The 16360-nt window shown below is 37.6% G+C and overlaps 1 protein-coding gene across 1 annotated transcript in view; it reads left to right on the top strand.

Moving 5' to 3' along the window:
- PTPRD (protein tyrosine phosphatase, receptor type, D) overlaps nucleotides 1–16360 on the top strand; it is a 284005-nt gene that overhangs the window by 158635 nt on the left and 109010 nt on the right. The window contains exons 11-16 of the mRNA XM_009885407.1: nucleotides 4290–4423; nucleotides 5720–5864; nucleotides 9338–9643; nucleotides 10632–10825; nucleotides 12780–12806; nucleotides 14888–15005. Of these exons, the coding sequence (XP_009883709.1) occupies nucleotides 4290–4423; nucleotides 5720–5864; nucleotides 9338–9643; nucleotides 10632–10825; nucleotides 12780–12806; nucleotides 14888–15005 (924 nt within the window). The remainder of the gene's footprint in view (nucleotides 1–4289; nucleotides 4424–5719; nucleotides 5865–9337; nucleotides 9644–10631; nucleotides 10826–12779; nucleotides 12807–14887; nucleotides 15006–16360) is intronic.

Here is a 16360-nt window from a genome sequence, read left to right as displayed (position 1 = left end):
GCCTGGAGTGTTTTTTGTTTAACTTAGCCAGCTGAGGAGCTGTGTAGTGAACAAAAGTGCCCATCGGATTTGAGATCCCACTTTATGATTCTGTTCTGGCACTTGAATCAGGGATGGACATAGAACCACATATGCAGGAGTGGACAAGGTCCAGCAATCTGTTTGTTTCAAGTTATGTGGGAAAAAATGCAGACAGCTAAGCAAACAAAGGTGTAAAACTTGGTATGAAGTTTTGAAAAGAGTAATTCTGGACTTTTTTCTTTGTTTTGCCACTGCATTTTAGTATTTCATTATGGGTGCTATGTAAGTTATGTCATGTTTAGAAGCAAGAAATAAGACGTATACTTGTTGCATAGGAGCGTTGTGGGTTTTAATGTACCTTTGCAGAGCACATTGACCTCAAAGCAGAAGAGACAGAAAAGACAATATGAGAGAATGCTCATGCAAAAAGATCCCATTCAGTGAGCTGACCATGTACAGCACTAATATGGAAAGTTAAATTTGATCTGTGTAATTAAAAACACTTCAGCAAGAGTATAAAGTCCACTTACATAGATTTTCCAGTTTTCCTGGGTTTTTTCCGTCCCTGAAGGAGACCAGTACATTTTGTCAGCTCCTTCATCTTGGCTTAGTTCCCATGTGCCACTGAAGAATTTTTTGAACAGATGTTGTGTGTTCTAGGCATAAATCCTAAATAGTTTAAAAGTTATTGTTCCACTTTCTTATCTGGTACTTTTTCTTTGGCTTAAACCTTAGGTTCTCTACCAGAGTTTTATCAGCAATACAGTTTGTTTAGTTTCTGTTATTTTGGTTTTGTTTTCTTTCTTCTCCATCTTCTCTATCTGTTTGGAGCGATGTAGATTTCCCTGTCACCTCTATCTTCTATCAGTGTTTTCAGCTTCAGAGTTGCCTAACTGTGGTTGAAAAATGTGAGGGGATAATAGATTTTGCAGTAAGATACTATTTTGACAAACACCATTTGGGAAAGTCCAATTAACCATCAACTTTTCTTATAAAATGAGAGAATTGCAGACCTCAGATCATAAAGGGTTTTTTTTTTTTTGAAAGGAATACTTGGAGGATGAGGGTCTTACAACATGCAGACAGACAGGAAATACCCTTTGTTCTCCATCTGCTGCCATCTTTATCATAACGGATGGTACCAGTCTTCATATGGGTTGCTTGACTGGTCATTTACTGTTACTACCTGGCTGCGTTCTACAATTCATGTATCTGTACATAGCATCACAGGACGATTCAGGCTGGCAGGGTGATCTTCTGGGGAGATTACCAGGTGCAGCCCCTGCCCAGAGGAAGCTCAGCCATGGGCTGCTTGGGGCTTCACCCCACTGTGGCGTAAAACCCCCCAAGGATGGATACAGTCCAACCTCCATGAGCCCCAGCTCCACCACTGGGCTGTTCTCAAGGGGAAAAAGCTTTCTCCTTATCTGCAGCCTAAGCATCTCATGTTTCAGCTTGTGCTGCTGCCTTTCACCCTCCTGACATGAAGCGCTGTGAAGAGCCTGGCTGAGTCTTCTCCATGCCGTCCCATCAGTGTTGGGGATGCTGCTGGGTACCCCCAAAGCTGTCCCTTCTCCCAGTTGAACCATCCCCAGTCCTGCAGCCTCTCTTCACAGGGCCAGAGCCCAGAGCCATCTTGCTGAGGCCCAAAACCAGATGTAGTACCCATATGTGGTCTGACAGGCATTGAGCAGCGGAGACAGTCCCTGCCCTCCCCTGGCTCTCGGTGTCTTCTCCTGCTCACACTACCCCAGGCATTGCCGGCCCTTATTGCAACCTGGGTGCGCAGCTAGCTGCGGCTCAGATCACTGCCTGCCAGGGCCCAGGGCCATTCCCCACAGCTGCTCCCTGGCCCCATCATCCCCAGCCTGTATCCCTGCAGGGCCCTGCGTTGCTGAGACGGGGCTTGCTGAACTTCATGGGGAGCCATCGACCTGTTCCTCCCCTATCTCCATCTCTTTTTTAACCTCCTGGCCCTCAAGTGTTGACTGGTCCCCCTCAGCTTGATGTCGTCTGCAAACCTGGAACACGTGCCCTCCATGCCGTCTTCCAGGTCACTGGCAGAGATGTCAAGATGGGTAGCATGGTGCAGATACCATAAGCTTCTGTTTGACCTTCCATGACCAGGCGAGGGTGATTTTTAACGCCAACCGTGGTGCTCAGTTACTTTGCTGAAATATTTTTTTCCCTATTCTTTGATACAAGCAAATTTGCTTTGAAGCAAATCATTTTTCCAGAGGTCAGTTTTACCAGTTTTTGTCTTTTTGTCAGATGAAGCAAACAAAATGTCTACAGCCTACCCCCCTCAGCTTCACGAGATACGTTTGGAACAACCTGTAGCAAACTAAACACTACCAGCTGCCTGGACTCCAGATTTTATTATTAAGTTTTGGCAAGCCTGCAGTAGGGCTCCACATCTGCTTTAAGCCATGTTCAACAGGAGGCAAATCTGCAGCTGTTGTCTGGTTATTACTCAGGAGTGTTTTGAAGCAGCTAACCTAAAAAATTGTAATGTTCACCTAGTAAATTCATTTATACAACTAGGCTATAGATTAGCCAAGTTAAAGTTTGATCTAATGGTATTTCAGAATCTGTTTCAAAGTTAGGTTATCCCACTCTCTCCCTCTTAATTTCAAATCCGTTCAACCTTAAAAGGATAAAATTAGAAGTATTTATGTCAAAAATACTTTGATGATATTTCCTGTAATTGCTTCCTGTTCTTTGTGATTCTGTTTTGCACTTTGCAGTACTCAAGAAGTGGTCTCTTTTTACATGAGACATCTTTAGAAAAATAGCTAATTGCTCCTATTTTTTTTCTTCCTGTAAAGAGACTTGGTCTTCTGTTCACCCTCACTCGTTCCATCAGAAATAGGCAATTTCCTTCTACACCTTTCCTTTTTGTATTTTGTCCTGTTTCTGAAAAGAAAAAAAAGTAAATGGTAGGGACTTGCAACCTCCACACAGGAGCTTGAATATACACCTCATGTTGACAGGTTATCTGTCTGTTTAAAGGGTTAAATGTCAAACCTGCACCAGTGTACACAAGGGCAGTTTTATCCTCAGAGTGACATTCTGTGGAAGTCTGGGGAAGATAAGAATTACAATCACAAATTATTTTTACCATTTGCTCCATTGTGTTTTTAAGTCTTCTACTATACAAAAGAAACATATTTGTAATGCTATAATAAAATTCTGCCCTGAAAAATAATTGTGAAATAGTCGTTATTGTCACATCCTACTCGTCACACCTGTTCTTAGTATGTGCTAAGAAGTGCATTTCATTTTTTTTTTCTTAAAAAAAATAAAAATGCCCCATATTTTATTCTTGAAAAGCTATAAATGCTGTGGAATACTGTTTCATGCCTTATCAACAGCACTATTAACTGAAAGTAATGCATTAGAACTTGTGTGCCAAAATTATTGTATAAATTCCAATGACAGGGTTATATTTTGTCATCTTTTCCCAGTCAACCTTATTATTTGCCATAGATTTGCAGAAATAAATGCACATAACATTTAGGCTATATATAGTTTCTGTAACTGTTACACAAGGCACATCAACAGAGAATGTTCTTGACTAGTGGAATCAAAGTTGCATTTTTATTTCTTTTAAGTAGATGGTGTTGTTACTAGAAATTCAGCTATATTGGTAAAAATACCAGTCTTTAAAAGGGTAGAAATATGTCGCTTAATGAGATCATTACTGAAGATCTCTTCAGTAGGGTATAACTTTTTCAGGTTACAAAATCATTCAATATTTAGGTGTCTTCTTAAAGAGCAGGATATGTTTAGTATCTTAGTTATTTATGAGCTAAGCAAACCATTTTCAGATTTGGAAGTGTGTGTAATGGTTTTAACACTTTCTTCTTGATTACTCCAGCCAATCTTATGTAATAATAACATTTCCCCATATACACACACATACATACATGTATATATTTGCCATTTCACACATAGGTTGTTAGATTGCGATTATTCACCACCAGCCTTCTGTTCAATTGCATTTCAGTTCTGTGTGCATTATTTATACTGCAAAGCATTTATTTGAACTCCTTGATAATTTTTAATGTGTGAATTAAATATATCATTCTTTTTCTGAGCTCAGATTAATTTATTTCATAGTACCATTAATTGATTTGTTTAAGTTCAGTAAGTTCAATAAAGGTAATATTCTGTGAGATATTCAGACAATAGTTTAAAAGGTTTGAAAGATAAGTGTTGAACTAGCCAAATAAACAATTAGGAACACCGCTCAACTTTTTCTGTAGTGCCTGGTCAGCCATTGAACTTCAAAGCAGAACCTGAGTCTGAAACGAGCATACTACTTTCCTGGACACCTCCACGCTCTGATACCATTTCCAGTTATGAACTGGTTTACAAAGATGGGGAGCACGGGGAGGAGGTAAGTAAAAAGTATACATCTTTTAAATACTTCTTAATGAGTCAGACATAAGAAGCCGCAATGATTTAGAATTGATGGATTAGTAACTTTCTTTAGTATAAATACCTTGATGTTTACCAGTTCATTAAACACAGCAGTCCGCCTAAGGATAGACTAAGAGTGTGTGAACACCAGAAAAAGCTGTTGATGGTTACCAGCCAGTGGAACTTTGCTGTTGTTTGCAATGAGTCATCTGCAGAAGTTGCATTCCATTTCAGACATTGATCGTGTCTCTCCAAGCCTGTTCCTCTACAAATGCTTGGAAGTAGAAGTGTTTTGGGGCATGTTACAGACTCATTAAGATTTTTTGCACTTATACTTGGACTTTGAAGTCTATTTTCAGCCTTAGAGAATTTTTGTTTCTCTTTGCCACCATGTAAGAGAGTTCTCAAGCTTCTCTAATCTTTCAATAATATTTGAGAAGAAAATATTCTTTTTTTCTAAAGATAAAAGCCTTCTGTGGACTTTTTCTGTACTATTATTTCTTAAAGAATTTTCATTTTGAGGGCCTCTGTAGTGTTGGTACCGCAGACTTTAGAATAAACTGTTCTTCTGTTATAGAAACCATGTGATATTGCCAGGTGTCCCAGACAAAAGAAAGAAGCCAGTCATCTCAGAAGGCAGCAGGAGAGTGTCAGCCTCATTGATTTCTCCTGCATCATCAACTCATTGCTGATGCTTCAATCGAGCTTATGTTTACAGCAGCTTCACACACATACTGTGAATGCATAAACTTATTTTGTGGAAGGGGACCAGATCCCTATTTCACCTCCAAATAGGATGCAGGCCCCTGCTTAATAAGTTACCCTTTGAAAGAATTTGCTTCTTAATAATTTGAACACAAATTTAACTACAAGGTTAAACCCAAGATTACGCCCATTATAAAACCCTGTAGTTCACTGTCATAAGAGGTAACTGTAGGTAAGGCTTTGTTCATGTGTTATTGTCTGAAAAGCTTTTTATACTTTGTACACAGCTATTAGGTCCTCAAACAGTCAAGCAATATTTCTGGCTCTGAGTTTCACCCATTAAGCTGTCAAATTTAAAAAATAATGTTCCTTAATGTGTGTTTGTTGAAAGTAATGTATTCATTTTTGTTTTGGTTTAGTTTGGTTTTGTTCTGATTTATTTTCTCAAATTCAAATTTTTCTCAGTGGGGTTATCACCAGAGTATAAAAGCATTTCTTCTATAGGCAACGCAGGGAATTCAGAGTCTCTGAATATTAATCAAGACATCCTCTTATTACCTACCTTTAGCAACGGGTTTCCACAGAACCTACGACATCTTATCGGCTTCAAGGCTTAAGGCCAAACAGCCTGTACTTATTCCGTCTAGCTGCACGTTCTCCGCAAGGCCTGGGTGCTTCGACAGCAGAAATCTCAGCGAGAACCATGCAGTCAAGTAGGTGTCATTCCTTGCTAGCTTTATTGCCTTGCCGTGTATTTCTCAAAGAGATTAATCTCAGTAGCCCAGAGAAGCAGCAACAGAGAATAATGCAAAACCATAAAAATACAGCATTCATGGTGCTTAATATAGCAAAAGAATGCTTAAAATTTGTATTTTTGTAGGTGTATTGTGATCAACTTAATATATAAGTGGCTCTTACAGTATCAGAAAAAAGTTCTGTAAAGGAGTGTCTTTAGAGACACTATTACACTGTCATAATAGTATTTTATTTTATGTTATAATAGCAATAAAATGTTTTATCATGCAATAGATGTACATTAATAACAGTCCTCCACCTGTAAAATTCCACCTGCCCAGTCTGCAGTGTCCTTTAATACTAGATTCCTGCAGCATCTCCCTGAAGTACAAAAAATTCGTAGAGTGGGTCAGGTTGAATATTTCAGACTGTACAAAAAATTTCCTTATAACTGTTCTTCTATAGTAATTAATCATTCTGGTTTTATGTTAGATTTTTTTAGTCTAGGCTTTTTATGATGTCCAGTCATTTTTTACACCAGTAGAAAATAATTTTTCTCACTTTATGCTTATGGAAACTATGTCATGAGACTCATCACATTTGTCTGCAAATGAGATGAAAAAATTTGTCAGGAATTTATATATACAATTTAAAATATTTAAATTAAGACTTAATTAAAACAATCAGATATTCAAGGATGATGTCCAGAAGTGCTACTCTTTCCTGATAAGTTATGCTTTCCTGACAGTTTGCATTACACTGTGTACTTTTAAAATGTAGTGCAATTCTATTTCTATTTGTTTTAAATTAAATTCCTTTTCTTAAAATAATAATATTCAAAAAGGAAAATTCTGATTCTCAATTGACATGAAACTTTTTAATTTGCAGTCATGACAGATGTGATTACACCATCATTCTTTGTTAGTGTTCTGTATTAATAGTCATTAATGTGACTGGTGATACAGTGATACAGTGCCACAGACCTTTAACCAAAGCTAAACGTGCTTCTGAAGCATTTCTAAGGCATTTGGAATAAGCACAAAAGATGATTATATAACACAAGGCTAGTTTTAGCGAGAGTGGCAAGGCATCTTTTAGTTTTAGTAGTCCAGAATCAGTTAATTTGATGAAGAAAAAGGTATCTATTTATTCTGGGAGCCATTTCAGCTATTTAGAAAGGTCATTCTCTTATATGGGGTGAAGGTTGCTTAGACTGTGCATACAAAATGAACATCTAGGGGCCAAGGTTGCATGTTCCATATATAAGCACATAGCCATTTTTCCTTTCTTGAATATAAGAATATGTTATGCTTTTTTCAGCCTTATGCCTTCAGATGGTAGGAAAATCCAATTGATTTCAGTGGGCAGACCCTGATTATCTGCTGAAAAGATTACAAAATCTTTTTTACAAAGGTTGTGTATTTTAAGAAAAAAGTCTATGCATTAATAAAACTGGTTACACAAGTAGCCTAAAGATTATCCTTAGTTACATAAATGCAACATTTTGCATTTTCAGAGTATAATGGATTAAAAATTAATAAACTTCTATGACTTTATTAGCAATATTCACGAAAATACGCTATTGCCTTTCATCTTGGTTTCAGAGGAAGACGCTACAGGGATTTATTTCTTTACATATAGGATCCTTAAGGAACATTTTACTTGTATTTTACTTCCTGCACAAGTCGATGGTAGAAGGAGACCAACATGTTTTGAGTACTTGATTACTGAATTAGCCTAAAAAAACCCACCCAAATGTGATAATTCTCATCTGTCCCCCCATCCACCTCCTCTAGTTAGCTGAAATGCTGGTACATTCCCTCCTGTTTTTCCTTCAGAAGAGCAGTGTACCATACTGAGTAAAAAGCCATTGATGCCTGTAGAAGAGCCGTAGGGAACCAAAAGATACATGTGTAAATGCAATAGGTCACAGCAGGGTCCTAGGCCTTCTCTGTTGCTTTAATTTTGTTTGATGTGCCTAGTATAAGTACCAGAAATCCATGTGTTTCTTTTTTCCTTTAAGAAATGGAAGAAAATAGTACAGGGGGGGAAAAAAAAAAAAAGAAAAAAAAAACCCACACAAAGGCACTATAAAGATCTTACACACCAAATTTGTGTTTTCCTTACAAGAGAGAAGGCAGAAATAGGAAAGAGGTCAATGTCCACTGTTTCTGCCAGTGAATTTGAACTATGTCTCCTTTTTTGTTGCTCTGAATGATCTCAGTTAGTAAGCATAGACTCTGCTAAGTCAAAGCGCATTTAAGCACATAAATGCATACCTAACTTTCAGTACTTGAATTGCCTCACTGAGAGCAATGGAACGACATAGATGCTTAAATGCTCTGGAGCCTGGAAAAGGTAAATATGCTAACAGACTCCTTCAAGTGAAAATCAGTAAAGGTGAACACTTCTGCTCTGGAAGATTGGTGCTGGTGACAAGAGACAAAACAAAGTCAGAATCTCTCACCGTTCTGATGTGCTGAGTTTGTGAACTCTCTTTGTAAAATTAATACCCGCTTTCTTGACACGTTGTTTGGGGGTAGATTTTTTTTTTTTTTCCCCCTATAGAAGTTACCTACATTACTGGTAGGATTTAATTCTTTGCTAGCAAAGGTGTCTCCAAGAGGAGTTAAAAAAATAAAACTGACAGCTGATCTAGGGTAAGTACAAGTTACAGTCAGAATCAACAAGCCTGTCACTTTTTCCTGGTAGGTAAATCTTTGACTAAGACTTTCTTTGTCTTCTGTTGACTGCATGCTCTTACTATGTTGGCTACAGTAGATGTTTCAGTAAACACTTTCCGTTTAAATGTAATTTGCGGTTGACTTGTGCCAGGCAGACTCAGTTATAAAAAAAAAACAAAAAACAAAACAAAACAAAACCTGAAAAAATAATAATTTGTTTATGAGAGTGGGGAGGCAACAAAAATGGCAATTTGTGGAGCAATTTCTAGCAATTATTGCAAGTTTTTTAGGAGTTCTGTTAAAAGAGAATTTTTCTCAAAGAAAGTAAACACACTTGAAGGGGATATGTCCAAATTTTTAAGTAAATACGTCTCATGTCATTTAAACTATTATTACTTGCACTAATTGCTATGATTATAAGGATAGATCAGTAGTCATAGAAGTGTCACGTTTTTGTTTTATTTCAAGAAGAATTTTAATTACAGGTAGGTAATATTATTTTGAGGTTTCATTTTCATGTGTATCCCCTACATCCTTTTTCACCATTTAGTTGGTCTATTCATTTTCATTTTCCTCATGTTAATAAGCCAAGGTGCATATGATTATCTGACGTTTTGCTTTTTTAAGTTTCTACTTTTTTTCGTTTGGTTTTTTTTTTATTTTCATTTGGTTGTCTTTTATTTATTTTTATTTTTTCTTTTGTTCATTTTTTTCAATCACTCCTATCCTTTCACTCAAATCCTCCTTTAACCCACTACTGAAATTAGAGCCATCAGCTCCTCCTCAAGACATTAGTTGCACAAGCCCCAGCTCCACTAGCATTTTGGTAAGTTGGAAACCTCCACCGGTGGAAAAACAGAACGGCATTATCACTGAATACTCCATCAAGTACATTGGGATTGATGGAGAAGATGTCAAGCCCCATGAAATTTTGGGAATTTCCTCGGACAGTACCCAATACCTTTTGGAACAGCTGGAAAAATGGACTGAGTACCGGATCTCTGTGACTGCCCACACTGATGTTGGACCTGGCCCAGAGAGCTTAGCAGTATTGATTCGGACAGATGAAGATGGTATGTTGCCCCCACTACACCAGTTTGCGCCTCTATGACTCTCTGTCGATCTGCTGTCTTTTGTATAGCCTAACAATATTTTTTTCTGCTCCTCTTTTTTCCCAAATCACAGATATTAGCACCTTTTGAGTTTTTTAATCAAAGACTTGTCCTTTCTACACCATTTTTATATTTCGTATTTTAATTTTTTTTTAACAGAAAGTACCTTTTTGTGAGTGACATGAATCTGCTGCCCATATGAGCCCATACATATCCTTCTTGCTCCTTCTTTAACATAAAAATAACTCTCAATAAAAATAACTTTCAGGGGAAAATCTTTCTGCCTTTTCCTTGTTTTTACAGTCATTGTTATTTTTAAACACATATGTCTATGAACTTTTTTTCAGGTTTTGGTTCTTTTTTTTTTTTTTTTTTTTTAACTGCTTTTTTGTTCCATGTTGTGCTTTTTGATTTGGGTTTTCTTGGGTTGTTTTTTTTTTGAGTTTTGTTTTTGATCTTGGAAAACTGATGCTCCACACATTTTCTTTTCTTCCATGCTTGAAAGTGACAGAAGACAGCCCTATTATCAGCCTCCTTTTTATACTACTGAAAAAAAAAAAAAAGAAACAAAGAACTTAGCAAACAAAAATAAGGGATCTTTTTAAAAAATCTTTTGTGGTTTTATTAATAGTATTATTATTATTTCAATGATTAAAATATCTCTTTGTACTATAATGCTTTGAATCTCAAAGCATCTTCCTTGGCTTTTGTACATTTTTACATGTTTTTCTATTTCTCTAATACTCTTTTTTCTTCCATTTTTTGCATCAGTCATGTTTTTTGATCTTTTCACTGAGAGGTAGAGCAGATTGGTTGAGCATTTTCATTTGTTGAACAATTTGTATTCTTCAAAGAAAACGTAGTGAGTCTGCCCTTTTAAAAAATAAAGCAAAAGACATGGGTGGGACAGGTGCCTGTAATTCTCTTCTGTCCAATGATGTTGTTCCAGTTCCTAGTGGTCCTCCTCGCAAAGTCGAGGTAGAGGCTGTCAACTCTACTGCTGTTAAAGTGTCATGGCGCTCACCTGTACCCAATAAGCAGCATGGTCAGATCCGAGGATACCAGGTCCACTATGTGAGGATGGAAAATGGAGAGCCAAAGGGTCAGCCCACGCTGAAGGACATCATGCTGGCTGATGCACAGGTAAATAGGGCATTTTATATTCTTTTGCCTCACACTGAAAATATTTAGTATACCAGAGAGCTATCCAGAACTGCTTGCTTTTTTTTTTTCCCATTCTATATTTCAGTCTACCAGCTAACATTTTTTTATCTCTATTTTAAAAACTTTTTTTTCAGAATACTTACATTTTAAGGTTCTTGGGCCAGACTTGGGCATCCTTTTCTGTATAGGTGTGCAACTGAATGCTAAGCTCTGTCATTCTGCTGGCTTCCTTAAACCCGGAGACTTCAACCTATACCTATGCTCTGAAGTGTTAAAGCATCAGGGAGATCTGAGCCAGGTCACAGTCAATGTAGCAAACTGTGCACTGCCTGATCCACCCACCCGATATTTCTTTGTTTCAGTGGAGAACCTAAAATAATCAGCAGTCTGTGTTAGCCCATTATTACAGTGTTTCTGTCATTAGCGTGTATCGACCTCACCACACGTTTCACAGGAAATGAATTTATTAGTGCAACTTTAGAAATCACCAAGGTATTTATACTTGTCATTACTCATATCAATAACTGTGCAATAAAATGAGGAGCTTAATTTAAATAGATATAGGGTTACTTATATTGCAAAATTTCCCATCTGCTTTATAAATTATGAGACATAATGACAGAAAAACCTTGATCACATCAAGTTTAAAAAGCTTTTTAAAACAGGATTTTACTGATTGGGATACACTAGTGCTCTGTAAAACTGAAGATTCCCAAATCTCCTGGGCCTGGAGGAATCATCCTACTTTGAAATTATTATCAAGTACACACCTCTCACTTGCAGCTCTCAATTTATGACTGGAATGACTGGAAATATAAGAAATAATCAACCTTGTGTAAAGTAAAGAGTTAAATTTGCCTCTTAAGCATTTTATGTGAATAAATAAATGGTTTTTAGCTTCTTTTGTTTTATCTTCCAGTCTTACTTCTAAATTTCAGCTCTGCAGATACCTGTTTTGAGAACAGGTCTGCTACAACTGTGTTTTTCTGATGATCCTGTTCTCAAAGTATTTTCTCTGTTCCTGGAGGTCTTTGTTGCAGTTTTAGCTACCAGTCTGTCTGTCTATCTCTATGTACTTACCTATTTTGCAAAACATGGTGTCCTTACAGCTTAAATTCAGTGGAAGGAGAGATGGAAACAGATGGGGAGGTGGGAAGGGAAAGGGAAAAGGGAGAGGAGATGGAAAAGGAGATGCTGCTGCACTTTGATTCCCCCCTTCCTTGCACAGATTTTTCACTTTCAACCTTTGTGTGGTCGTAGTTTAAAATAATTTTAAACACTAGGAGGTCAAAAACGCAAGACTAGATGAGATATTGGACCCCAAATATCATAAAGGCAAAAACCATATTTCTTTTTTTGCCAAGTTTGAATTTGACCTGCCTGTTTGCTGTTGGTCCACTCTGGATAGTCACCTCCTTTCTCCTCCTGCCACACCTTCCTGCCTGTCATGCTTCTGTGATACATGTGATCAGGGCCTGTGCAAGTACGAAGACCTTGATGGTGAAAGATCAGTGTGGTTAGGTTTCAAGACTGAAAGATCCTGCTATTAATTTAAAAAAGTCATCGAATTCATTGCCTAGTAACATGATTAAGTAAAGCAGGTGGGCTTGAATTCTGCCTTGGTAGCTTTTACTGGTACAATCTATTATAACATATTACTACATGGTGCAAGAGAATTCATCACTTCCTTCATCTCCCAAGGAAAGAGAAGTGGCTGTTTTTTAGGGAGAGCAGAAATGGAATTAAAAATGCCTGGCCAGATTTCAAGAACCAAATTCTACGTCATTATACGTGATTAATTCAAATTGTACATGATTTTTCCAGACATCATTCATATTTATTTTACTATTAAGAAGAAAACATTAACTCAACCAGGCTACAAATCTCTTCATTTCTTTTCTTTTTCCTTCCAACATTCTTTACTCTCAATCAGTGGGAATATGATGATACTACTGAACATGTGAGTAGTTTTTGACTGGCCAGAAAAACAGTGTGTGTTTGGTTTGGGATTTTTTTTTTTTCTTTTTGCTTGTTTGCTTGTAGCCTCCTTTTATATTTTTGAGTTTTCTTCGGTTGTCCTTTTTTTTGTCATTTGCACAAACGCATGCTCCTAACATCGAGGTTTTTCCGTTATGGCACTTTTTCTGTCTTTTTTTTAAATTTCCCATGGAAAGTGGGGGTTACTGTTGCTTGCTTGTTCTTGGGTTTAGCATGATGCCAAAATGTACAGAACTGGTTTGTGTTTTCTTCTTTTTGATGGCTGTCACTAACTTTGCCTCACAATTTCCTCTTTACAAGAAGGGGTTAGAAAAATAAAAGTGGTTCAGAATTGCTTAGCAATAGTCAGATATTTCTGTATTCATTTTAAGGTTAAAGTGTTTTGTGTAGCTGAAAGTTGAGGTTAGTTGTGCTTTCTTTTTGGTAATTTGATAAATGTATTTTGTATGCTATCAGGAAAGTCAAATGCCCTGCAGTGTTTATGCCTAAGTAAAAGTGTTTGCTGTATCCAAATCACACTTCTGAACAATCATATCTCTTACACCATGAAGTGCTGTTTGGTTTAGATGAGGATAATATCTTCATACCTGTTAAAAAGTACAGCTTTTTTTTTTTCCTTTTACTACTTTTTTGCTGTTAATATCAGGTGCAGTTGCCTCATGAAAGAGCAACAGACTGTCTTAGCGATTTTGGCATTTGGTGTCAATTCAATTCTGAGACAGAGTCTAAGGAGAGTTTGGTTCTTGTAGTTTTTTTAATGTGTTTTTATTTTATTTGAACTATTTTGCCCATTCATTCTGGCCATTACCTTGTTATCTCTATATTGCTAATAACTGACTGTAAATACAATGCTGAATTCTAATCACAGCTGTACTAAGCTCATACCCACTATCTTAAAAAATCCATTTACTGTGGATAGTCTGACCCATAATTTTTATATTAACTTTTATGGTCATTGCATCTGAGGGGTGTGTGATTGCACATTTGCTATTTATTCTAGACACATAAATATACTGTCTCTCTGGCAGCAGTGAAATTTAGTGTAAATCCATTCAGGCACATGAAAATGTGAAGGAGTAGTCCAGTAGTTACAGACTGGAAACAGACAACTTGGGAACTTTGGGCCAGTCAGTTGCCTCCAAATACTGTCCTTTTATATTTGCCTGTAAATTTTATTTATATCATAAGTGTCAAGGCTTAAATTCCTCTGGCTGCCCTTATAGCATGATGTAAGTTTATTTCATTTCAGGTGTCTGGCCCTTCACCATCTTCTGTGTGTCTTTACGTCTATGTGCAGGCACATGTGTTAAAAAGATTCCCCTTGCTTTGACACTCACAGTTTGATCTTGCTCCCGTTCACTTATTCTAGATGAAGAGCTACTTGTTTTGTAGTTGTTGTTGTTAGTTTGAGGGTCATCAGATTTGTTCTCTGACAAGATTTTTAATGGTGTTTTAGGTAGTTCTTCTAGACCGGAAGAGTGAGTAGTTTCTGAAGTACTTTGAGATATTTAGATGCACAGTCCCACCAGCGACACTGGTTGCAATGAAAGTGTTATGAAAGTAACAAGGCTTTCTTGTTCAGCTAAGCCATCATTACTTACAAAGTGTGGATACAAATGCAACACTTACTAGGCATTTTATAACTATATCAGTGATGTCCTGTAAATGATTAAGTTAAATAGAGTTTCTCATATCTACGTACATGTGCATTTCACAATATTAGTAGTATTCCTCAGGCAAGGTATTTCAGAAGACTTTATTCACTGTTCACACCACTAAGCCTTTGGCCTTGTGCCTTAAACTGCCTGAGGCATGCTATTTAGAAGTGTGCTGTCTTTTATTGCTTAAGTGAGTGAAACATCTTGCATTGTGAAGTATTTCACACAAAACAGTCTGCGGGTGCTCTCAAATGCTTGTTATCACCGCCAGTAGCACAAAAGCGCGTGCATTGTATGCAATATGCAGGGGTTGTCTGAAGGATTCCGTGCTCTCCTGGAAAACAACCTATTTTTAATAAATTGTTCTTGTGTTTTTTCATCTTAGGAAATGATAATTTCTGGGCTTCAGCCTGAAACTACATACTCCTTCACTGTGACAGCCTATACAACAAAAGGTGATGGAGCACGCAGCAAGCCCAAACTCATATCTACTACTGGTGCAGGTAATTCTCACATACGCATTGATTGCTGAATAAATCCTTTGACTTCTCCTGCTAATGTTTTGCTTCTACTATTTGGAAGTCTTCTCTTGTGTAAAAAGTGTTTATAGGACAGAGGTTTTTCTGTTTCATTATTTGGCCCTTCATTTATTTAGATAAAAACAGAACGGTGTCCCTCTTTGTTCCTTTCTCAGTTCAAGATATGGCCAAAATGCAATATTTAACTTTATACTTTCTATAGCAGTCATATAGTAGCAGTTCCATTCTGATTGGTGTCATCTTGGAGAGGAAAAAATAGAAATTAAGAGCTTCTGAAGGGCTTTTCTGATCTTTGTGAGAGCAGCAATCCTGCTGCCTGTCAGTAAGAACATTGAAATAACCTATCTATATGACAGTCACAACCTATCTCAGAAGAATGTGATCATTAAAGCAGAGAATTAGAAAATGGAAAGAAAGTCCAGCCTGTGAAACCCTGGAACACCTATTACTTCAGTGGCAATTTGAGGCATAAACTGGGGCAAAATACACCATGCCACTGTGTTGAGTCTGCATTTGATCACAGGTGCTACCAGATGGTGGGTATCTGACGACATGACCAGTTCAGCTGATTCAGTTAGCACTGATGAGGCGAACTGAAATGCTTTTAGGTGAGGAGTAAGTTTTTCAAATTTATATGGTTCACTGTGGCACAGCTTAACCAAATGATACCACCACCGCCTTAGTGTGGTGTTCACCTACAGGTGTTAACAGCCTGGGATTTCTAGTTCTATTTCTGGGGTTTCTAGTGTAGGTATTAAGGATATTCTATTACAATCACATGGAAACCTTTGTAGCACCATTATAAGCTCTCTTAATAACAATGTATCCTTTATGCTAATATATAGACCAGCCTGGCTAAATAGAGAGCTTTGGCTGGACCTCAAGAACAAAAGGAAAACTTACCTTCTCTGGAAAAGGGGGTTGGCATCTTATGAGGATTATCAAGATATAACAAAGCTATGTAGGGGGAAAATTAGAAGGGCCAAAGCTCAATCAGAACTCAGCTTGGCCACTGGAGTTAAAGACAATAAGAAGAGATTCTTTCAGTATATCAATAGGAAAAGGAAGGCTAGGGAAAATGTAGGCCCACTGATGAATGAGATGGGTGCTCTTGTGGTGGAAGACGCAGAGAAGGCAGAGTTACTGAATGCCTTCTTTTCTTTGGTCTTCACGGCTAAAGCTGTCCCTCATGAATCCCATACCCTGGAGGCAAGGGGGAAGGAAGGAGGGAGGAAGATTTCCCCTCAGTTGAGGAGGACCGGGTCAGAGACCACTTGGCCAGTCTGGACATCCATAAGTCCATGGGCCCTGATGGGATC

This window comes from Charadrius vociferus, unplaced genomic scaffold (assembly GCF_000708025.1).
Source record: "Charadrius vociferus isolate BGI_N301 unplaced genomic scaffold, ASM70802v2 scaffold635, whole genome shotgun sequence".
NCBI lineage: Eukaryota > Metazoa > Chordata > Aves > Charadriiformes > Charadriidae > Charadrius > Charadrius vociferus.
This window is presented reverse-complemented; position numbering and strand designations above follow the sequence as displayed.